The following is a 23,247-nucleotide window of genomic DNA, read 5'->3' on the forward strand; positions in this document are numbered from 1 at the left end:
CACATGTAAAGAAAACATCTTAAAGATGTTTGTTTAACTTTTTGATTCAGTTTTAAATGTTCTGTTGGTTGTTTTTTATCCCAGCTTTTATGTAGTGTTAAAAAACTGAAACAGGAAGTGCTTCTGGACCAGTGTTGTTTACTTCTTGTGAAATGGTCTATATGGAGAAGAAGAAAGGTCCCAGAACTGAACCCTGAGGAACTCCATTTCCCAGCTGATGAGATTGGATGCCTCGCCTCCACAATCAACCTTGAAGGATTTCAATTAAACAAACATCAATAAAAGACAGTGTATACAATGAGAATGAGTTGTTGTTGTATTACAGAAATTAGGATCATGTGCATAATTTTCATGTATACTAAATATAATTACCTTTTTTTTTATTCTGGGTAAAAACATGAAATGAACGTTCCTGAGAGACTCAATACCTGCTGAAGAGATCCTCATTAATGACAGCGAGTGAAGCAGGATTTCATAACTAGACATTCTCTTCATTGTGGTCATTTTATCCCTTACAACACTTTTAAAATGTGGAAACAAGGGAGATAAGAGGGAATTTTCAATGAATTATGATTTTGTTTTTGTCCGTTTCATACACAAAGTTAGAAATCAAATGTTTAGAATTTAGAATATAAAGCTTAGAATATAAATATGAGTTGAAGAGAATTGTGGTTTATATTTACTTCTGGTTCAATTGTCTATTAGAAATAGAAGGTCTTGTGCATTTTGATTGTTGGATACATCATAGAGCAAGGAGCAATAGTGCAAAAAATAAATCGCATGCGCTTCTGCACAGAAATAATGAAACATATGACACGTAACAGTTCTACTAAACGCTGTTTTATTTGGCAAAGAGGTTCATTACAACCGGCTGAAGGAAGAGAAACAGGACAGACGTCAGCCGAGAAATTCACGATGACTTCTGTGCCGTACAGACTCAGATCTGACGGGTTTTCCAACACGATCTCGTGAAAGTGCGTATCTATACCATGAATTTCACTTCTTGTGCTATTTACACGCCATAAATATATTTTGCGTGCGTACGCACTGTAAACCCCTTGGATGGGATTAGGGGTGTATGTGTATTACACGCCAAAAATGCGTCCCATATGCACGCTGCGTACTGTATCATACACGCGAACACTGTTTTGGCGTATAAATTGCACGAGAAATTAAATTCGTGGTATAGACACAGTCACAACAGGTTAAAGCTACAGGAGCGTTCGGTTCCGAAGAGTTAAAGCATCACTTCTCTCATTGGTACAAGCATTCAAAAATCAGCATCTACTCGACTAAACAACTTATTATCCTAAACCTTAGACATGTTGAGCATCCATCACATACAAACATTTCAACATCCAGAATATAGACGAGTTCATAAAGCAGCAAACAGAGATCGACCCGCGACATTTCAGAGTCTGAGGCCTTTTCTTCAACAATAACGCTTTAATATGGACAGTCGGAAACTCTTTCACGTCGGCAGGTAATATAATAGGCTAGAAAAAAAGCGAATTGCGACATGTATCACAATTCTGACTTTTTTTCTTGCAATTTGGAGTTTATAATTCACAAGTAGAAAATATATATTCAGAATGAGTCGCAATTCGCTTTTTTATTCCATGGCAAAACGAGCTTCCGTAAAAAATCACATCTGGAATCACTAAATGTATTTTCACGCTGGAGATCCATACACACATTTGTAATTTTTCTTTGCAATCAACAATCTACTCGCTTCTAACTCTCAAATTGCTAACATTTTCTTTTTAATTCTACAGACAGAGAGAAGAAAAAAATACTTAATCAAAAGAACAGCGACAATATGAATATAAGAGAATAACATTAAAAAACAATCGTACATCTATTTTGGCAATATTTCCCAAATCAAGCAGAAAAAGAACTTTTCATCGTGGGAAAATGAATCAAAGGAAAGTTCTACAAGAGAACAGAAGTTTCTCCACTTGTGTCCGTCTTAAATTTGGCCTCGGTTTCTAATCTTGTTGCTTTATTTTAGTTTATACATTTTGGTTTCATTGCGTTTGTTCTAGACAAGAATCAGAGGCCTAAAGGGTTAAAGACTTCCTGTGAATCTACATTAATGTGTTATTTTGGCAACTATTCGAAAAATGAAGAGCAGTTCGCATGCGTATTAAACCAGTTAGATCACACACACACACACACGCACACACACTGGTTTGGGTTTGTTCATGTGCTTTAGAGGAACAACCGAGATATTTGGTCTCATAAACACGATCGCTAACCGTTATTTGGCAAGTTCAGCTTCAACATTACAAAGAAAGAAGCAGATCTTATTTTCTGGTTTCAACATATGAAAATATATTCGATAGGCTATCTGCTAGGCGTTATTAGTTATCATTTCTAGAATAGAATCTGTCTTTGAGGTACTGAGTGACGTCAGTGTCTGAGAGCTTTGGTTATTGGTCAGTTTCTGGTCAATCACCATCAGTTATGAAATACATTTCAAAAAGTCATGCTTTGGTATATTAGAATTATGACATTAAAACGCATAATTATGACATATTAAGTCAATCATTATGAGATATAAAAAGTCAAAACTATGACAAAGTTAAAGTCATAATTATGAGACAAAAATTTGAAATGATGACACTAAATCATAAGATAAGTCTAAATTATGGCATACTAATTCATAATTATAAGATAAAAGGTCGACATTATATCATATACCAATTCATAATTCAGAGAAAAAAAATCTAAACTATGACAAAGTCCTAATCATGCCATACTAATTCATAACTGAGATAAGAATATATAATGACTTAGTATGTCAATTTAATTGTATTAAAAATACTAAGTTATAATTAAGAGATAAAAATAAGTGACAGTAAGCCAATAATAATGTTAAAACTTTAGGGTTGCTTTTTAATCTCAATTTCATTTTTGAGGTAAATCTCATATGAGTTAGTACATAATATTTTTGCTTATCTCAGAATTTAGCCTTTTTATGTCACAGTTCTGATTTACCAAAGCACGAGTGTGTCGGGAGCGGGTCCGGTGACCCAGTGTCTGGAGAAGCAGGAGATCTTTGGACGTTCCTCAGCTCTCACACACACACACACACGTCTGAGGAAGAGTCTCGTAACGCATCACGTCGCGGCAGAGGTCAAACTCTCACTGGCATCGGCTCGGACCCGAGGAGGACCCGTTTGAAGACGCCCGTGGTTGAGGTAGAAGGTTTTCCCAGGCTCTTTGGGTGGAGTGGGAGGGGCTTAGACAAGGGGGCGGAGTCTTCAGCTGCACACAGGCTAATTTGGCGAATAATCACTGAGCAATCACACGACACACACACTCATTACATCCACACACTAACTATCCATCTGCTCAGTCACACAGAACACACAGTTTAAACGGGGCTCTGATGAGGTTTCAGTCCGCAGACGCTGTGTGTGTGTCAGTCGTCAGCAGAGGCACTACACGGATGTTGTGTGTGACTGAGTTCAGTTGTGTAAGGCTTTGGTGAGAGAGACTCGAGGGGTGGGGGGGGGGGGGGGGTCATTCGGTGCCGGTGTCTGCCGGGCTGAGAGGTCGTGGTTCGATCATCACCTGACACTGAGGAGCCGCTGCCTGACCCTCGACCCCAGCCTGAGGAACAGAGTTTGTTACATATGAGATTCAATGACATGTGAGTGTGTTTGTGTGTTTTACTCTATTATACATCTATTGTGTGTGTGTGTTTACCTGTGGCGTGAGCTCGATGGCGTCAGTCGCGCGGATCGTGGCGTCTTTACCGGCGCTTTGACCTCCTGACAGACTCCAGTTACCCGGAGAACCTTTCTGACAGAAGAAACTACACACACACACACACACACACACACACACACAGAGTCAGAAAGAGACTTTCAAAAGTAATGAATTACACTATTACACTCCTCCCCAAATGATGAGTGTTTCCTTTAATGATGAGTGATGCGTTATGTTACTTTACTAGTTATGTGAGAAGAGTTCTGATTCTATAACTGAAGTCACTTGTAATGAGTTCACACACACACACACACACACACACACACACGCACCTGTGCCGGTACCCGAACATGAGGAAGAGAGCGCAGAAGAGGATGCAGGCCATGCTGATGTGGATCCCGATCACCAGTCCTGTCATGGAGCTCTCGCTGTCCTGACCACAGTTACACACACTCTGTCCTGCTGACCACACACACACACACACACACACTCCTTCAGCTGAACAGCACACATCATCTGCCGGCGACGGTTTTATAAAGACAGCAAAATCATAAACATTTCAGAAGCACAAGCTGCTTTACATTTTAAAACCAATTCTCTGTGAAATGTCTCGGTTTGGTCAAACACTCACACTAGAGGTGAAAGGTCGAGTCAAGCGCTTTGCATTGTGGGATACAGTAGTCAGTTTACACGTGTTCTGTTGTAGTTTTGGACTGTTAAAAACGTATACATATCGTTTCAAAAGCAGTATTTCTTATTCTAAAATGCTGTTTTATCGACTAGATCATGATTACTAATTTTTAATTCTAAAATGTATTTCTATAATGAACATGCAGAGAAGTGTTGATGAGCAGGACACTGATGGAACGCCACAGCTGACATAGTTATAAATTAATAAATATAGAAAGATATAAATGTAGACATAAATACATATGTGAAAGTAAATACATTAAATGAAATTAAAAAATACAGTCATACATAAATAAAAGTATAAATACTCATTTTTTTTATTATTATGTCAGCTTTGGCATTCCATGGACCCTGACTGTGCACACACTGACGCTCTGCCTCCCTCTAGTGTGTGTGACGTCACACTGCAAGAGTCTCAGCTTACACATGCACATCCTCCAGTGTGTGTAATCAACTCTCAGTGATTCATCGCTTTCATTGTTTGTGGACGAATCGTTCAGTGTTGTTCATTCCAAACCCTGAATATGACGCATCACCTGCTGCATCTTTCACACTCTTCTCAGTCTCAGCCAATGAGACGAGTCGCTTGTTGCCGATGCTGTCACCATTCCCATTAAAGGCACAGAGCTGGATCTCATACACAGCTGCGGCTTCTGCAACACACACACACACACACACACACACGGATTGTGAGACACTGCTGCTCTTGTGCATGCGTGGGTATGAATGCTTGAGTGCGTGTGTGTGTGTGTGTATGCATGCACAAGTGTGTGTATGCATGGGTGAGTGCATTTGCATGCTTGAGTGTGTGTATGCATGTGTAAGTGAGTGCATGATTTGGTGTGTATGGCATGTGCTTTGCATGTGTGTGTATGCGTGTGTAAGTGTGTGTATGCATGCATCAGTGTGTGTGTGCATGCATCAGTGTGTGTATGCATGTGTAAGTGAGTACATGATTTGGTGTGTATGGCATGTGCTTTGCATGTGTGTGTGTATGCATGCATCAGTGTGTGTGTGTATGCATGCATCAGTGTGTGTATGCATGTGTAAGTGAGTACATGATTTGGTGTGTATGGCATGTGCTTTGCATGTGTGTGTGTGTATGCATGCTTGAGTGTGTGTATGCATGCATCAGTGTGTGTATGTATGTGTAAGTGTGTGTATGCATGCATCAGTCTGTGTATGCATGTGTGTGTGTATGCATGCATCAGTGTGTGTGTGTGTGTGTGTGTGTGTGTGTGTGTGTGCATACATCAGTGCGTGTATGCATGCATCAGTGTGTGTATGCATGTGTAAGTGTGTGGATGATTTGGTGTGTATGGCAGGTGCTTTGCATGTGTGTATGCATGTGTAAGTGTGTGTATGCATGAATCAGTGTGTGTGTGCATGCATGTGTAAGTGTGTGTATGCATGCATCAGTGTGTGTGTGCATGCATGTGTAAGTGTGTGTATGCATGCATCAGTGTGTGTGTGTATGCATCAGTGTGTGTGTGTATGCATGTGTAAGTGTGTGTATGCATGCATCAGTGTGTGTATGCATGTGTAAGTGAGTGCATGATTTGGTGTGTATGGCAGGTGCTTTGCATGTGTGTGTATGCATGCATGCGTGATTGGAGCATGAGTGAGCGTGTGCATGTGTGTGTGTGTGTGTGTGTGCACTGACCCAGGTTAGAGATGGTGTGTGTGTTTATCTGTGCAGGAAAGCGCTCCTCGTGTCCAAACTCTTGTTGCGGCAGCATTCTATAAGAGAGTTTGTGTCCCTCCACTCGGCCTGCTTTAGTGGGCAGATCCCAGAACACCTGCATCGCTGTGCGGTTCAGAACCTTCGTGAAGAAACTCGGCATTGTGGGAACTGAGAGACAGAGTTCACAGAGTTAGTGCAGAACACGTATTACCACAGCAGGCTATAGCACAGCGGTTCACACACACACTCGGCGTTCAGTCATGTGTGTGTGTGTGTGAAGTCTTACCGGCCCCGTGTGTGGTGGCGACGACGCTGCTGGACTGCTGACTGGCTCCCAGTGGCGAATACGCTTTGACGTAGATGGAGAAGGTGGTGGACGCTTCCAGGTTGGTGAAGTCGTGCTGAAACGTGTCTTTGCTCACGGCTTCCTGAAGCTCGCTGCTGTCCGGCTCTGAACACACACACACACACACACACACACACGTCAGTTTAGATCCTCCTCCAGCGTCTGATAAACGCAGCTCTCGTCGGCTTCTCGTCTCACCGCCCAGCTTGCGTATGTGCAGCACGTATCCGATGATGGCGTCCGTGGCGCGCGGCTCCGGCTGCTTCCAGCGGATCCGCAGGGAACTGGTGGACAGTGGTGTGGCCGTCAGCTCCTCAGGGGCTTCTGGGAACTGGGCGGACTGGGAGACGGAGAGGCGGGCGCTGGCCTGGTTGGTTCCGGCGCTGTTCTCCGCGATACACTGATAGATGGCCTCGTCTTCAGCCGTGACGCGCGTCACAGCCAGAGTACTGCAGGTCAAAGGGCACAAACATTACACCGATTCATACTTCAGTCAGCTCAGACTTTCTGCATTCAGATATTACAGTGTTTAAATTAATACATCTTTAGCGAACTGACCATTTCACAAGATGTAACAACACTGGTCCAGAAGCACTTCCTGTTTCAGTTTTTTAATAACCAACAGAACATTTAAAACTGAATCAAAAAGTTCAACAAACATCTTTAAGATGTTTTCTTTACATGTGAAATAAAGAAAACGGTTACAAACTGAAACAGGAAGTGCTTCTGGACCAGTGTTGTTTACATCTTGTGAAATGAATTCAGATCCCTGTGCTTTGAAATGATGTGTATTACAAATAAATGTGAACTGAATTGAATCAAGACACTCATTTTCATTGACATCTTTATGAGACTCTAAACCCGCAGCGCTTCCGTCTCGATTTCACTCTTTTATCCAGTAAATTGTACAAATGTGTCAAATCTGCTCGGATTTTATCAAGGAATAACTTTGATATTGTTAGTAATATTTCAGCTTTACTTGATTATCATCATCATTTATTATAAAATCATGAGTATTAAATATGATCATCAGGCTTTTGAGGAAGGTTTATCTGTTCTTCCCTCAATCATCATCGCATTATGTGTTTTACAACTACAGATCATAAAACTAAGCTTTTAAATATCATCTTACTAAGACATTATTGGCAGATATTGATATTAATATGCATTTTATGTCCGTATCTGCTGTATTGTTACAAAGATATTATTGATTTACATTAAAATCATCATTAATATCAGCAACTGAGCTCAATATTCTCACTATATCAGACTATATGAGTGATGAAAGTCTGATGTATTAAACACAACACATGAACAGATGTTTATATTTCGTCTAAAGGTTCGATAAAGTGTTTGATTTGAAGCGCGTGTGGTTTGTGGGAGAATGTTCACCTGTTGTTGTTGGTGAGTTTGACGTTTTCTCCCGGCGAGAGAATCTTGCCGTTCTTCAGCCAGATGAGGTGCGGATCGGGAACACCTTGAGCCTGACAGGTGAAGACGACACTTGACCCCGCCGGCTTCGACACCGACTGAGGCCACTGCAGGAACTCTGGAGGAGCTGACCCCACACACACACACACACACACACACACACACATCCACCAATCAGAGACAGCTGATGCACACCTCATATATTAACCTCATTTACCTCACACACACTCACTCACTCACTCACTCACTCTCACGCACAGCTGATTCACACGTGTCCAGCAAGTGAATTTTACTAAATGTATTTTTATGTCTGTCAAACATTAACACGAGTAAGACAATAATGAAATATGTATTTTTTACACATTCTCTAAATGTAATAATATTTAATTCTGACTGGCCAGAAATCATGGAATAAAGTGCATATTTCTTTTTTCTTTTTTATAATTTGCTCTTTTTCTAAATATGTTTCAGCTAATATTTTAACAGCTTGTTTTCATATAATGAGAAAGCTATTTATTTAATTTTGGAAATGATGACATCATGATCTTAAACAATAACATTTGTAATATCATATTGAATATTTTTCCTCTCACTGATTTATGTGTGTGTGTGTGTGTGTGTGTGTGTGTGTGTCCATCATCATATCTGCGAGACGAGTGTATGAACTCTCTCTAGAGCACAACCCCCACCCTACGCATCATTTCCTAGAGGCCTGCTGGAATGAGGTCAGGGGTCAGAGGTCAGAGGTGATCCATCACTCACACACATTTATTCCTCCCCCTCCGCCTCGCTTTCTTCTATTATCCATCTGTCCATCCACTCAAATACACACACACACACACTGTACAACCCTCTGCAGTCTGTGTGTTTGTCACATCTGTGTGTGTGTGTGTGTGTGAGAGAATGTGAGAGTGTGTGTGTGTGAGAGTGTGTGTTTTTGTATAGACTATATGAACTGTGTTTGTGTGTGTGTGTGTGTGTGTGTGTGTGTTTTTCTATAGACTGTGTGTGTGAGATGGTGTGTGTGTGTATCGCAGCTGCTGCTCAAAACCAGACGAAACGCATCAGCGTCTCCAAGCTCCGCCCATATGCTAATGAGCTCGACACGCCAGTCCTCACGTCTGATTCTCTTTTCTGAGTCAAACACTCTTCCGGTGAGTTCTGCAGATCTGAGCGTCACACTGATGAAGCGAATCAATAAATGCTTTAATATATAAACGAGCCGCAGTATGTTTCCTGAGATTGGAGACAGAGGTCAGAGGTCATGGGGTGGGGGTCAGAGGTCACAGTCAAAGCCCTTTGTGAATGTCTCGCCGCTCTTTTAGAGAATGGAGTCTGTGTTGGAAACGCAGGAGGTCCATCATTAGCGATGTATTAGTAAATGTTGAAATTAATATGATCAAAGATTAATAAATGCAGAAGATTTTTTCTTCGTTCTTAGTTCATGTTAGATGTGCAAATAAAGCGGCGTTTCCATCTCTTCCAACACTTCCTGTGATCAGTAATAAACTGTGAGTTTCCATTTTACTCCAAGACGGAGATTGAGGGCTACTGCTCAGTTGATGATGGAGGGGAATTAGCTGAGTAGTGTGTGTGTGTGTGTGTGTGTGTGTGTGTGTTGTACCTTGCACCACTAGTCGTCCCAGTGCGGTTCTCCTCATTCTGGTTCCGGGTCTGTTAGCGGAACAGACGTAAACACCCGAGTGTTGCAGAGACACGTCTGAGATGATGAGGTTCCCACTGCCCAACACCTGAATGCCCTCCACACCGATCGAGCGGCCGTCTGACACACACACACACACACACATCAGCGTCAGTCACTTCACAGGGAGTCCTAGTGTTACTGTGTGAGCTACAGGAGTGTTTTTCTTGATTTAAAGCTGGTTTTGTCTTAAAGGGTTAGTTCAGCAAAACATGAAAATTCTGTCAGTATTTCCTCACCCTCATGTTGTTCAACCCTGTAAGACCTTCGTTCATCTTCGCAACACAAATTAAGATATTTAAGATATTAAGATCGCTCCTGCATACTAGTCCATAGGCTTCTTGAGGGAATGACTCGAAAAGTCATTAAAGACATCGTTAAAATAGTCCGAGTGACTACAGCGGCTCAATCTTAACTTTATCAAACGACGAGAACACTTTTGTGCGCAAAAAAACAACAAAAATAAGGACTTTATTTCAACTATTGGTTTATTTCTCCCTCTGCGCGAGTCAGGTTACTAGTTTAATAGCGTAAGCTTCTGTTATTGTACGTCACACGCATCACACACATGACCAGCGTCGGCCAATAGTGAGCCTTCGTGTGACGTAGCTTTACGCAATCACACTACGTTAACTGACTACAGGCTCATGAAGAAGGAAGTGAATAGTTGAAACAAAGTCGTTATTTTTGTTGTTTTTTTGCGCACAAAAAGTGTTCTCGTCGTTTGATAAAGTTAAGATTGAGCCGCTGTAGCCACTTGGACTATTTTAACGATGTCTTTAATGACTTTTCGAGTCATTCCCTCAAGAAGCCTATGGAGCGATCTTAATATCTTAAATATCTTAATTTGTGTTGCGAAGATGAACGAAGGTCTTACGGGGTTGGTACAACATGAGTGTAAATACTGACAGAATTTTTGGCTGAACTAACCCTTTAAGTCATCTCAGTGGTGTTGAGGACCCGGTGGACGAGTGCTGATCATGTGCGTTTACATTCAGTCTTTTAGCAGACGCTTTTATCCAAGGACTAAACCAAACTGGTCATCGTGAAGAGGCAGAAGTGCTCACAATACAAAGTTCAAACATTGCTCAGAGTAGCATAAACCAGGCAAGTGAGGATTTAAAGATTATATTTTATGTGAAGTGCTCTGTAGTTTTACCCAGCCTGCTCCAGGACACGATGGGCCTCGGGTTCCCAGTGGCGATGCACTCCAAGATGGCCGTCTGGTGAACATTGAGAGTAAGATTCTGAGGCCCGGAGACAATCACCGGCTCCTTATAGAGACGATTCGCTGCAACTGAGAGAGAGAGAGGGAGTGTGAGTGTGAGTGTGTGTGTGTGTGGTTCAGAACTGGACCTCAGAGGGAAGGACGGCCTCTACCTGTGACTGACAGCTGGGCCTCGTGACTGTAACGAGTGTTTGCGATGTTTTTAGCGACGCATCGGTAACCGCCGCTGTCGGCCCGACGCACCGCTGTGATGTGCAGGATACCGTTGGGCAGGAGTGTGTACCTGAACACACACAACAACAAACACTATAAAGAAACACAACGTTTTTCAGTTTTGGTTTACGATAAAAACATTAACGGCCAATCAGAATCCTCTTTAAAGGGGCAGACCACAAAACTGCAGCACCTCAAAAGCTGAAAAATGAGGAATCAATGAAAAAATGATCCAGGGTTTGGTTTCTGGCTTGGAGAAAAACAAACATCAACACATAAAGAGTGTTCAGTCTACACTCTTGAGTTTGTTTCAGGCTTTTGTTTGCGTGTTTCACCTGTTATCATCGGCGCTGAGGGTCGTCCTGTTCCGTTCCCAGGTGATGTTGGCCTCCGGGACGCCGCTGACCGCGCAGTGAAACCGGGCGACGCCGCCCTCGTCCACGATCACGGACTCGGGGTGTGTGTGGAACTTCGGCAGCGCTGAGAGAGAAAACAGATATCCGTCACATGACGTCTGACACGCTTCCATCAAAGATAAGCTCCGCCTCTATGAGAACTGCTCTACTCTGATTGGACAGAAAGCAAACGCTCATTATCATATTTGAATCTCAGCTCGTGATCACAGTGATACGAACTGTAACGATGGCGTGGGGTGTGTGTGCGTCGCTCACAGGCCAGCTGGACGTGTGCCTTGCGGCTGATGAGGAGCCCGTATCGGTTCTGCGCCGCGCACTCGTACTCGCCCGCGTCGCTCTCGCCGCCGTCTCGCCGCTTCTGGAAGTTTCGGATCAGGAGCGTCCCATTATCCAGAACCGCTGCTCGCGCTCCGGGAGACACGGGAACGCCGTTCCGGCGCCATGTGACCGTGATAGGCCCCTCCCCCTCCACCTGACAGTCCAGCATGAGGGGGCGGTCCCTCACGGCGATGACATCACTGGGTTCTTTGATGAACGCCAACTCTGAAGCTCCGCCCAAACCTGCAGGACAAGAGCAGAGCCCATGATGATGACGGGCAATAAACGGACATCCACCTGATTAATCTGAGAGGAAATGATGCTTACGAACGGTTCGTGATGATGAAGATGAGGATGATGATGATGATGCATCATGAGTGATGATGGAACCCTGATGGAGGAAAACTGTTACTCGTAATCATATAACGTCAGATAAACAGAAGCTCATGAGCTCATTACACACACACACACACACTCCTAGTGACCTGACCCAGCTGATCACTTGACACACAGTTCTCTTGACACCGCATTTCAACATATTAATAATTATGGAGATCAGAGATATTGATTTCAGATTAAACAGTTTTAAAATCATGTTTGTATCTCATTATCCAACCGTGAACAAAATGGCCGCCGCTGCGTGTGTGTGAAACGAGAGAGAGCGACTGCGCGATGCTGGACGACATAATTAAATAACTACACAAAATATTGATGATTCGACTGAGTTTTAATATTTTATCAGCTCACCAAATGCAAAACTTCCACGAGGAAAACCCGTTCCTAGCGAGTGTGTAGCGCTATCTGGGAATTATTTATAGCGCGATTGACCAATCAGAATCAAGCATTCCACAGAGACGTGAAATAACTATTTTTAAATTCTACTATTCTATTTTTAAAACTATTTTTAATATATTACCTAAAAAAGTGCTATTTTATTGTCTTGTTTTCTAATACAAATATCTAAACATTCTTAAATCAAGACATTTAATGCAGATTAAAAGTGTGGTTTAATAAGAAACTGATCAAAATAAAGTAGGAATCAGTGGATGTCAGAGAAATAAACCTAATTCACGGGAAAGCAAGTGGATTGAAGCAGATATAACTATACACCATTGGCAGTGTAAAGCCCAAATTTTCACAGTTTATTGTGAAAATTAGAATATTGATTCTAATATTAATTAGAATATTGTGGAAAGGTTTGCATATGTATGATGCAAGACACAATCATCAAAATTATAATAAATAAAGGCTTGAAATATCTCTTTGCATGTAATGAGTCTATATAATTATTAGTTTCACCTTTTAAGTTGAATTACTGAAATAAATGAACTTTCGCACAATATTTAAATTTTTATAGTATTAGTTCTTGGTTTAAGCATAAAAAACACAAATACAACCACAAACCAAATACAATGAGAAAAAGCGTATAAAGATGCCTGTCCGCTCTGTGATATTCAGCTCTTTAGATCAGCATCACACACACACACACACACATCAGTAGATAGACACGTGGGTTTCTCAGAGGGCTGGTGGTTCTGCCTGGATTTACAGCGTCTTTAATCAAAGTGATTCATCTCCACTGAACTTAAACTTGACTTTCGGGCGTCTGATTGATGGCTCTTTCAGAAGCACTCACACAAACACACACAAAACCCCAAAACAGCCACACAATGCGGCTCCCCCCCCCCACCCCACTCTGCCACAACTGCCCCTGCCCCATCATTCTGCCCCGTCTGAAGAGCATCTGCCCCTCCTCCGCCCCGTGGCGCTGCGAGTGTCTTTCACAGTGTGTGTGAGGGTGACTTTCCCATGCCACACCATCACTCACACACACACCGCCCCCCTCGCAGCTGCCACACACACAAAACACCGCAGTCACACTTGAACTTGAACGCGCTCGCGTGGAAAAACCAGACTCGTGGCATTAGGGTCTGACCTGGTCACATGACCTCAGACCTGGTCACATGACCTCAGCGATTCTCTGACAGGAATCCCGACGCAAACAAACCAAACTCACACACACAGGAGTCAAAGTGCGGATTCACGAGGATCCTTAATGACAACTATAATGACAGCTATAACCATCACAATAACTAATGAAAACTTTAGCGATAACTAATATAACATTAAAGTTAACTATAACCATAACAATAACTAACGAAAACTTTAGCGATAACTACTATAACATTAAAGTTAACTATAACCATAATAATAAATAACCAAAACTTTAGCGATAACTACTATAACATTAAAGTTAACTATAACCATAATAATAAATAACCAAAACTTTAGCGATAACTACTATAACATTAAAGTTAACTATAACCATAATTATAGCTAATGAAAACTTTAGCGATCACTACTATAACATTAAAGTTAACTATAACCATAATAATAAATAACCAAAACTTTAGCCATAACTACTATAACATTAAAGTTAACTATAACCATAACAATAACTAACGAAAACTTTAGCCATAACTACTATAACATTAAAGTTAACTATAACCATAATAATAAATAACCAAAACTTTAGCGATAACTACTATAACATTAAAGTTAACTTAACTATAACCATAATAATAAATAACCAAAACTTTAGCCATAACTACTATAACATTAAAGTTAACTATAACCATAACAATAACTAACGAAAACTTTAGCCATAACTACTATAACATTAAAGTTAACTATAACCATAATAATAAATAACCAAAACTTTAGCGATCACTACTATAACATTAAAGTTAACTATAACCATAACAATAAATAACCAAAACTTTAGCGATAACTACTATAACATTAAAGTTAACTATAACCATAACAATAACTAACGAAAACTTTAGCGATAACTACTATAACATTAAAGTTAACTATAACCATAACAATAAATAACCAAAACTTTAGCGATAACTACTATAACATTAAAGTTAACTATAACCATAACAATAACTAACGAAAACTTTAGCGATAACTACTATAACATTAAAGTTAACTATAACCATAACAATAAATAACCAAAACTTTAACGATAACTACTATAACATTAAAGTTAACTATAACGATACCAATAAATAACCAAAACTTTAGCGACAACTACTATAACATTAAAGTTAACTATAACCATAATTATAGCTAATGAAAACTTTAGCGCTACTATAATATTAAAGTTAACTATAACCAAAAAAATTACTAATGAAAACTTTATCGATAACTACTATAACATTAAAGTTAACTATAACCATAACTTAGAAATTAACACAACAATATCTAACGATAACTATAATCGCAACTATAACCAGAACTTATAATAACCATAAAAATAACGAATGATGACCATAGTGATAACTGTAACAATAATTGGTATCTATAACGGTTAACTATATAATAATGGCTAACTATAGTGATAAGTGCCTATAATGGCTGGTATAATAATAATAATAACAAAAACTTATAATAACCATAACAATAACGAATAATAATAATAATAACTAACGATAACTATAGTGATAACAAACAATAATGGCAGCTATAATGATAATCATTACAATTAAAGCTGCAAGCAGCCTTTAGCGGGGTTCAGGCCATTAAAGCCTTTAAGCACATCAAGTTTAATTTAGCAAGCATTTAACCAGTGACATCATCAATGGAAAACACCATTTACAGCCAATCCAGGCGATTTACCGTCGCAAATATAGGGTTTTCAAAGCTTTTTGATAGTTATAGCAACATCTATGGTCTGATCTCAATTAAATTTTGCATGCTTCTTTACCATGTTTTGTCACATATGCCCACCAATTTTTGTAAAATTCTGTGTTTACATTTAGGATTTATAGGCTTTCAAGTGTATTTTCCCACACCCATTTTCTAAATGACCCTGTTATAGCCATGCAAATGCATTTTTTGGTCTTTCTGGTCTGGTTTGGTCTAGTTTGGTTTGGTTTGATTTGATTTGGTCTGGTCTGATTTAGTTTGGTTTGGTGTGGTCTAGTTTAGTCTGGTCTGGTTTGATTTGGTCTGGTCTGATTTAGTTTGGTTTGGTGTGGTCTAGTTTAGTCTGGTCTGGTTGTTATCTGGCTCTAGTTAAACGAGATTCTCCAGTAGTGTCTAAAGCCGCAGCTGTTTTCTCTCACAATATCAGAGCATGTTCACTGGTAAACACCAGAGGATCCGGCCTCCCTGCGGCTGTCACTCGCGAGACGTGACTCCGCCCCCAGACTGTCAATCATGAGGCTCGGCTCCGCCTCCAGTCAGTGACCTCTGAGCCTAGAGGTCATGAGAATCAGCCGCTCCTGCTCTCTTCATTGTGTTCTGAAGTTCACGGCCGCATGAAGACTGAGAAACACACATCTGCTCATCAGAACGAGAGTGTGTGTGTGTGTGTGTGTGTGTGTGTGTGACCCGCAGGAAAACACTTACAGCTTCGCAGATGGAGTCAAATGCCTTGAAATGATGCTGAATCTATAATTACACAAATGTTCAATAAAGCCTCACAGATATTACACTGTTCACTAGGCCACACCATGAACAAGTCCCACGGTCAATCACAGCGTTTTTAATCATACTATCAACATATATGAATATGCATGGGAAACATGATACTTCTCATATACTGAAAGTAATTCAACATTTAATATCTGCATGTGTTTTGAGTATTAACCGTCATCAGAGAATGTTAATAAAGTGTTGAAATATTAACTTAAAATCTCAAGAAGAGATATAAGCTGTTCGACTGAAGAAAGAAGGAGAATCTCTGAAGTACACCACTATAAATTGGGTCTAGATACGAATTCTTTGAAAATGTAATGTTATGTTAATAAAATAAATGTTTGTGTTTAAAGCATCCCATGATGCACCTGGGGAAGTGTTCAGCGTCAGCAGAGCTGCTCAAATATACACTAATCCTCAAACGTTTGGAATAATTATGATTTATTCATTTGTCTAAAAGAGCCTCTTCTGCTCACCAAGAGTGTTTATTTGATCAAAAATACAGCAGAAATTATGAAATATTATTACAATTTAAATCAGCTGTTTTCTATCAGGAGAATCAAGAGAATCGTGTGTGTGTGTGTGTGTGTGTGTCCATAATAACATTACAAATGTCTTTACAGTCACTTTTGATCAATGGAAGATATAAAATCATATAATCATATAGAATTAGTGTGTTAATACATAATCAAGTTAATATGGAACCAATAATTGAGCATCAAATCATCATATTAGAATGTGTGTGTGTGTGTGAGAGAGAGAGAGAGAGAGAGAGAGAGAGAGAGAGAGAGAGAGAGAGAGAGAGAGAGAGAGAGAGAGAGAGAGAAAGAGAGAGAGAGAAATTATCATATTCATGACACTGATCTGGTTCCCACAGTGCTGAATAGAGTCTGGTGCTAATTAGGAAAATGAAGCAGTCGCCACTCACGTGTGTGTGTGTGTGTGTGTGTGTGTGTGTGTGTGTGTGTGTGTGTATTACAGCAGAATGCTTGTGACACAAACACAGAAGAGAGTTTGACCACAGGCACATGTGGTGTAGATCTTTTGGATTAACCTTGTGAACCCTGTGTGTGCGTGTGTGTGTGTGTGTGTGTGTGTGCGTGTGTGTGTGTGCACAGCAGCTGCCTCAGGATTACGGGCCCTTATAATGAGATCTCAATCACCCCCCCCCCCCCCCCAGTCTGACCCCGACCCTAAAGACCCAGTCATATGGTAATGAGGGTCAGGTCAAAGGTCAGGGTCAGTGTCTGGCTCAGGTCTGTCTGTCTCACGAACATGAACTTCAACAAACTCAGAATCAGAGCAAAGCGGACTGCAGTGACTGAATCACACACACACACACACACACACACACACACACACACTATCAAAAGTCTGGTGCTAATTTCATTAAAATCTTTACAATGTTTGAAGTTTTAAATGTCAGTGAAGCATCACTGACTAATCAACAGATTCATTATCAAAACAATACTTTGTTACAGAACTAATATCAATATAAAGTTATCATACAAATATAACATCCAAGCATCAGTATGTCTGCAAATGAGGGTGAAGAGATCTCAGATAATGACTGCTAATTGAACTCATTAAGGCTTTAATGAATGACTCCACTAATTACAGGACAGTCATTTACATATGAGCAGTGTGTGCACTGAAGGAACAGGGTTATTAGTTATGATATATCACACAGATATTTCCTGAACGTAAATAAACAACTCTGAAACAAAGACAAAAGCATCATCGGCGCTCACACACACACACTGAGGGAAGTGAAGCGACTCACCTGAGAGTGTGTAGAGCAGGAGCACGACTGAGACCCTCGCCTTCATTCCTGCAGGAGTTTCATCCTCTGACACAGCAAAGCAAACGCGAATATTCCTCATCCACAATCACAATACTCCTCACTGAGAGTCCGAGCGCGAGTCTCATCAGATGTGTTCTCCAGCAGGGGCGGGGCCACGTGCCAGCAGCCAATCAGAGAGCAGTGGGAGACAAGGACACGCCCCTCACGCAGAGGTGCTGCGGCGCTACTGCTGATCAGGTAAACAACAACGTTTGGTTTATATTTTTAAAATAGATCTATTTGTATTATTGGTTCCCACTAAATTAGTGATTTCCACCTTTTCTTTCTTTTAATAATTCATGATATATAAAATCAGCACAAGTCTTTATATATATATATAATAGAAGTGTGCCATAAAGAAGGAGCTGCAACAGAAGGCCTGACTTTAGTGGAGTATTTGGATTGGTTAACTGAAGCTGTGCAGATCTTAAAGGCCTAGAGAGTGTGAGAGAGTAACTATGACATCCCATTTAAGCCCATTTAAGTTTTAAAAAAAAACAATAACATCTTATAATCCTAAATTTGACAGGAAACCAATGAAGAGATGCTAGTCCAGGAGTTATACTGGCATATTAGTCCCGGTTAAAAGCCTAGCATCATGTGAAACACCGCAGTACAAAGAGTTACAATAGTCCAAACTGGACGTATTAAAAGCATGCATAACAACCTCCAAATCATTAAAAGACAAAAAAGGTTTCTATTTCGCTATATTCCTTAATTGGAAGAAGCCACCTCTAAACACTGAATTTATATGCTTATCAAACTGCAAGTCCGCATCAAAAAGAACTGCAAGAGTCTTAGCTTGAGTATGTCCCTTCGATTTAAAAAGGCCTAATTTATTAATAAATGTTTGGAAGAACTCGGAGGAGAATAAGTCCCAAAAACTGGGAGTGTTCCTTTAAAAATACCCAAATTCTGGTTCTAATTGATCTTTTAATATGGTAGAAATATTTGATCTGGTAGAAGTGCTCAATCTCACGGCAGATCTGGAGAAAACACACGGAGAACGGAGGTTTTTAAAACTCTTTTCTTAAAAAAACAAAACAACATTCACAACAAAGGTCACATCAATATAAATTACCACAGCAAACACATGAAAACTTAAATATAGCTCTATAATCTCTCTTTTGGGGTTAAAGGTTATAAAGAAGCGTCCTGTGAATCCGCTGGTTATTGCAGAGAACGAACGAGAGCAGAAACGACATCATTTCCTGTAACGCCATTAAACAGTTCCAGCCAGGTCACACACTCACTCAGGGTCACACTCGGGGTCACTCACTCAGGGTCACACAAATTAGGGGTAAAACTCACTTGGGGTCACATACTCAGGGTCACTCTCACTTGGGGTCACACAAACTCGGGGTCATACACACTCAGGGTCACGCTCATTTAGGGTCATACGCACTCTGGGTCACACACACTCAGGGTCATGCTCATTTAGGGTCATACTCACTTGGGGTCACACACACACACTCTGGGTCATACACACTCAGGTTCACACTCATTTAGGGTCATACTCACTCGGGGTCACACTTGAGGTCACACTCACTCGGGGTCACACAAATTAGGGTCAAACTCACTTGGGGTCACATACACAGGGTCATACTCACTCAGGGTCACGCTCATTTAGGGTCATACTCACTCAGGGTCACACACACTCACGTTCACATTTGGGGTCACACTCACTCGGAGTCACGCTACTCACAGACCAAGGTAAAACTGATGTGGCGTAAATCCTACAGTTTCCTCAAACACACACACACACACACACACACACACACGAGTCGCTGGAACCCGGATCACAAGCGTCAGTCTATCAGGAGGAGATGAGAACATCAACACCATCATCATCTCCGCATGTGAACATCAGTGAACACGAGCGAACCGCGCAGATGTGTATACGCCGGATTATTAAACGCTGGAGACTTCTGATTGACAGCTCATAGTTACTTAGTGCATTACCAAATGAGGCTAGTGCAACATTTATTCCACAACTGTCATCAAATCCAGCACATCTACCACCAAAGAATGACCTACACGACAATAACAATGTGTCAACTGTAAATTATCAATCAATTTACTGTGTGATGTACAGGCCTGAATGGATCTATGTTCTGTTTATTGTAATAATGTACTCCTATTTAGAAATAAACGTTAATGTTTTCCTAATATTCACGCTGGTTAATGCATCAAATAACTAACAGTGTTTCTTCATAAGATCAGCTGTAATCTTATATAATCATGCGTTAGTGACTGTAGATCACTGCACGTGTTGCTCATGAGGAACTGATGTTCACATTCTCAGTGTTTCAGAAAGAAGAAAACTTCAGTCATGATGTTTAGATTCAATGACATCATTGTCGCGTCATCATTCACTCGCTCTCGTCCGACGATGGCTTTGATGATGGAGCCTCTGTGGCGTTTGAGGGCCGTGGTTTCAGACACAAGTTCCCCTCAGATGACCAGAGTTCGGGTGTGTGTGTGTGTGTGTGTGTGTTTAATAGCGTCTCACTGGTAAAATCTTGATCAAGAGGGTCTTTTGAAGGAAACGCATCATCACATGAAACCCTTTGAAACGACTGGATAAAAGCATGATCACATGACACTGTGGTCACATGACTAGTTCACTACATAACTGTCCAGATGATGATGATGAAGATGGTCGGGAAACATCTGACATGAACACAAACTCAAAGCTGGTCTAAACAGACTCCCATGATGCCCTCTGTTATTCAGAACTGAAGATGACCCGGCGCTGGTGTCGTTCTCCTCGAGCCGGAGTCGTCCCTGACCTTCCTCACAGCTGACACCGACGTCTTCACCTCAAACTTTCACCTCATTACTTCGACAGTCATAATTATGTTCAAGTGGCAGAAACGAGAAGTGTGTGTGTGTGTGTGAGGGAAGTCCGTTTGCTCAGCATCATGGGATACGGAAGCAGTTTCTGAAGGAAGAGTTGCACATTCCCATAATGCAACGTGGGCATCTTCAGTGAAGCAGTTGGAGTGTGTGTGTGTGTGTGTGTGTGTGAGAAGGCAGACAGCAAGACATGACGAGACGGAGTGGAGTGTGTCTGCGTGTGTGTGTGTGTGTGTGAGTGAGTGTGTGATCATGTGTGTGTGTGTTTCAGCACTCCAGCGGCAGCAGGAAGCAGCGTCTACAGTCCACCGCTTTAGCACTGGGCGGCTGAACTCTCTTCTTCCGCAGCTCCTCTCGGCCCACAGATCCACTCAAGCGCACGTACGCCGCCTTGTAGCGCTTATCGAACGCAGCTGCACACACACACACACACACACACAGTTATTGAGCAGAACTGATGTCAGTTTGATCAGTGGTTTAGTGTGTTTAATGTTGTGACTCACCGACGTGATCTTTGCCCATGGCAGCCAGTGTGAGGAAGAGCATCTCTCTGTACAGACTCCTGCACACACACACACACACACACACACACACACGTCAGCACGGAGCCTCTCTCAGGTCTCTAACCCTACAGCCGTGTGTCCAGCAGTGTAGCGGGTAACGCTTCACGTTTGTTTCTGTTGTTTCGATATGAATGTTGATCGATTATTATAGTGTTTGCTCTTGTTTTAAATCATGTGGATCTTAAATCTGTTGACGTTGTACAAGCAGAATGTGGCGGTTGGTTGCTGTGGTATTAGCCCCGCCCCTCCTTCACTATGATTGGACGGCAATGATAAGTAGGGCTGTTGGAACGAATTCCGAAATTCAAATATAATTCGAATATTTAAAAAATTCAAATGCTAAAGTTACTATTCGAATATTGCTTTTATATATATTTAAAAATAAATATATACTTCCGAAGTGACCAGGTGTAAACGGCCCCTTATCGCTTTCTTATTGACAATAGGAGAGCGCGCGACTAGCTTTCGCGGGGCACATTCACAAGCTCTCGTTCACTCCCTCTCTGCCATGCACGCGCCGCGCGCTGTGTATGTTATGCGCGAATTTCGGGAGATTTTAACTAATTTGCGGCCATCAGGGAGACGCTATCAATATGCGGGAACTTCCGACGAGATATGACGATCACATCACCTCAGATCTGAGCCCCTATTCATCAAGCCAACGCGCCGCAATCTAGCGCAAATCAAAGTGAAAGTAAGTCGCAGACGCTTAACACGACCATCTTCATTAAAAGTAAAGGAATGAACTGATCTTACCAGTTCTGCTGCCGATCTCTCTTATTGCCGTCTTTGCTGATATTGAAATTAGCCGATGATCAATAAAATGCAGCTCATATCTGTTGCTTTCGGTGACGTGCACTTCATTACATCCGTATATTGCGCGGGAATTGAAGATCGGATTTATATCGGTTTTGCAAAAACACATTTATGTGAGCAGGTGTAATGGAATGGTTTTGATAAATCAGAGCGATCCGATCTGAAGCGGCCAGGTGTAAACAGCCCTAAATGTTTATTGTAGTTCTGTTAGATGTCCCTCTAGTGGGCCGAACGTGTAACAACAACCACAGGCTATAGTGGCATTGACGATCCATAAGAATGTGTAATGTCGTAAATATTAATAATAGGATAAATTTGAGCATTTAATATTCGAATATTACATAAAATAAGGAATGGAATTCGAATAGTATTATAGAGGAAGATTGACAGCCCTAATGATGAGCACTGAATTAAACGTACTGAAAAATTGTTTGAAAAAAAAATCGAGGCACTCTCATTAATAATAAGACGACGACAGCCGCTTTGGTGGACACAGGGCGTGACCGTCTCCTCATCTCACCTCTGTAACCGGGGCGGGCCGGGTTGCTTAGCAACCGTCTCCAGGAAGAGTGTGATGGCCTTGTGCACCTCGTTCATGCCGACCCACCGAAGGACTTCCTCCAGGAAGTTGAGGCTGAAGGGATGGTTGTGATGCCGCCAGTTGTAGCTGCGCATCGGGGCGCCACCTAGAGGAGAGGAGGGGGAGATCACGTGACCCACACACACACACACACTCCTCAGATGATAAACAGACTAAAGCTCTTACTGTGGATCCTCCAGAGCATGTAGAGCGGCGGCCATTGCTCCATGTCAGGGGTCAAAGTGTCCCACATCAGCCTGACCCGCACCGACACGCCCTCTGACCCCTGAGACACACACACACACATCACTTTAACATCACATTTAAGGCATTAGATATCTTTCGATACACAG

At 41.4% G+C, this 23,247-nt stretch overlaps 2 protein-coding genes across 5 annotated transcripts in view; both read right to left on the bottom strand.

The window, feature by feature from the left end:
• Positions 1-835: 835 nt before the first annotated feature.
• On the bottom strand, positions 836-18,148 carry LOC120491163 (immunoglobulin superfamily DCC subclass member 3). Of its 3 annotated transcripts, none has more exons than XM_089118131.1 (15): positions 18,017-18,148; positions 12,077-12,136; positions 11,683-11,988; positions 11,347-11,491; positions 10,951-11,081; positions 10,730-10,867; positions 9,493-9,651; positions 7,830-7,995; positions 6,636-6,886; positions 6,378-6,542; positions 6,071-6,259; positions 4,944-5,060; positions 4,050-4,179; positions 3,715-3,823; positions 836-3,618 (listed from the first exon to the last, which is right to left on the bottom strand). In XM_089118131.1, the coding sequence occupies exons 3-15, from the start codon at positions 11,912-11,914 to the stop codon at positions 3,529-3,531; spliced, it is 2,022 nt and encodes a 673-aa protein (XP_088974257.1). In that variant the 5' UTR covers positions 11,915-11,988; positions 12,077-12,136; positions 18,017-18,148; the 3' UTR covers positions 836-3,528. The 3 variants fall into 3 exon arrangements, with proteins under 3 accessions (XP_088974257.1, XP_088974258.1, XP_088974256.1); XM_089118132.1 differs by having other exon boundaries at positions 4,050-4,176; positions 12,073-12,136; XM_089118130.1 differs by having other exon boundaries at positions 12,073-12,136.
• Positions 18,149-19,087: 939 nt separating this feature from the next.
• The window catches only part of dennd4b (DENN domain containing 4B), a 33,842-nt gene continuing 29,682 nt past the window's right edge, over positions 19,088-23,247 (bottom strand). For both annotated transcript variants that reach the window (XM_039688798.2, XM_039688799.2), the window contains exons 25-28: positions 23,081-23,180; positions 22,835-23,000; positions 21,439-21,497; positions 19,088-21,348 (exon numbers count right to left, since the gene is read on the bottom strand). In XM_039688798.2, coding sequence (XP_039544732.2) covers positions 21,203-21,348; positions 21,439-21,497; positions 22,835-23,000; positions 23,081-23,180 — 471 coding nt within the window. In that variant the 3' untranslated portion in view covers positions 19,088-21,202. The remainder of the gene's footprint in view (positions 21,349-21,438; positions 21,498-22,834; positions 23,001-23,080; positions 23,181-23,247) is intronic.

The sequence above is a fragment of the Pimephales promelas genome, chromosome 12, assembly GCF_988280905.1.
Source record: "Pimephales promelas chromosome 12, fPimPro1.hap1.1, whole genome shotgun sequence".
Taxonomy (NCBI): domain Eukaryota; kingdom Metazoa; phylum Chordata; class Actinopteri; order Cypriniformes; family Leuciscidae; genus Pimephales; species Pimephales promelas.

Bases quoted from the DNA above. Each gene is read 5' to 3' on its own strand.
- LOC120491163 (XM_089118131.1), bottom strand. From the start codon at position 11,914: ATGCTGGACTGTCAGGTGGAGGGGGAGGGGCCTATCACGGTCACATGG. The intron at 6,543-6,635 runs GTGAGACGAGAA...GTGTGTGTTCAG, and splicing joins GCACATACGCAAGCTGGGCG to AGCCGGACAGCAGCGAGCTT. The intron at 3,824-4,049 runs GTGCGTGTGTGT...GTGTGTGTGTAG, and splicing joins ATGTTCGGGTACCGGCACAG to TTTCTTCTGTCAGAAAGGTT.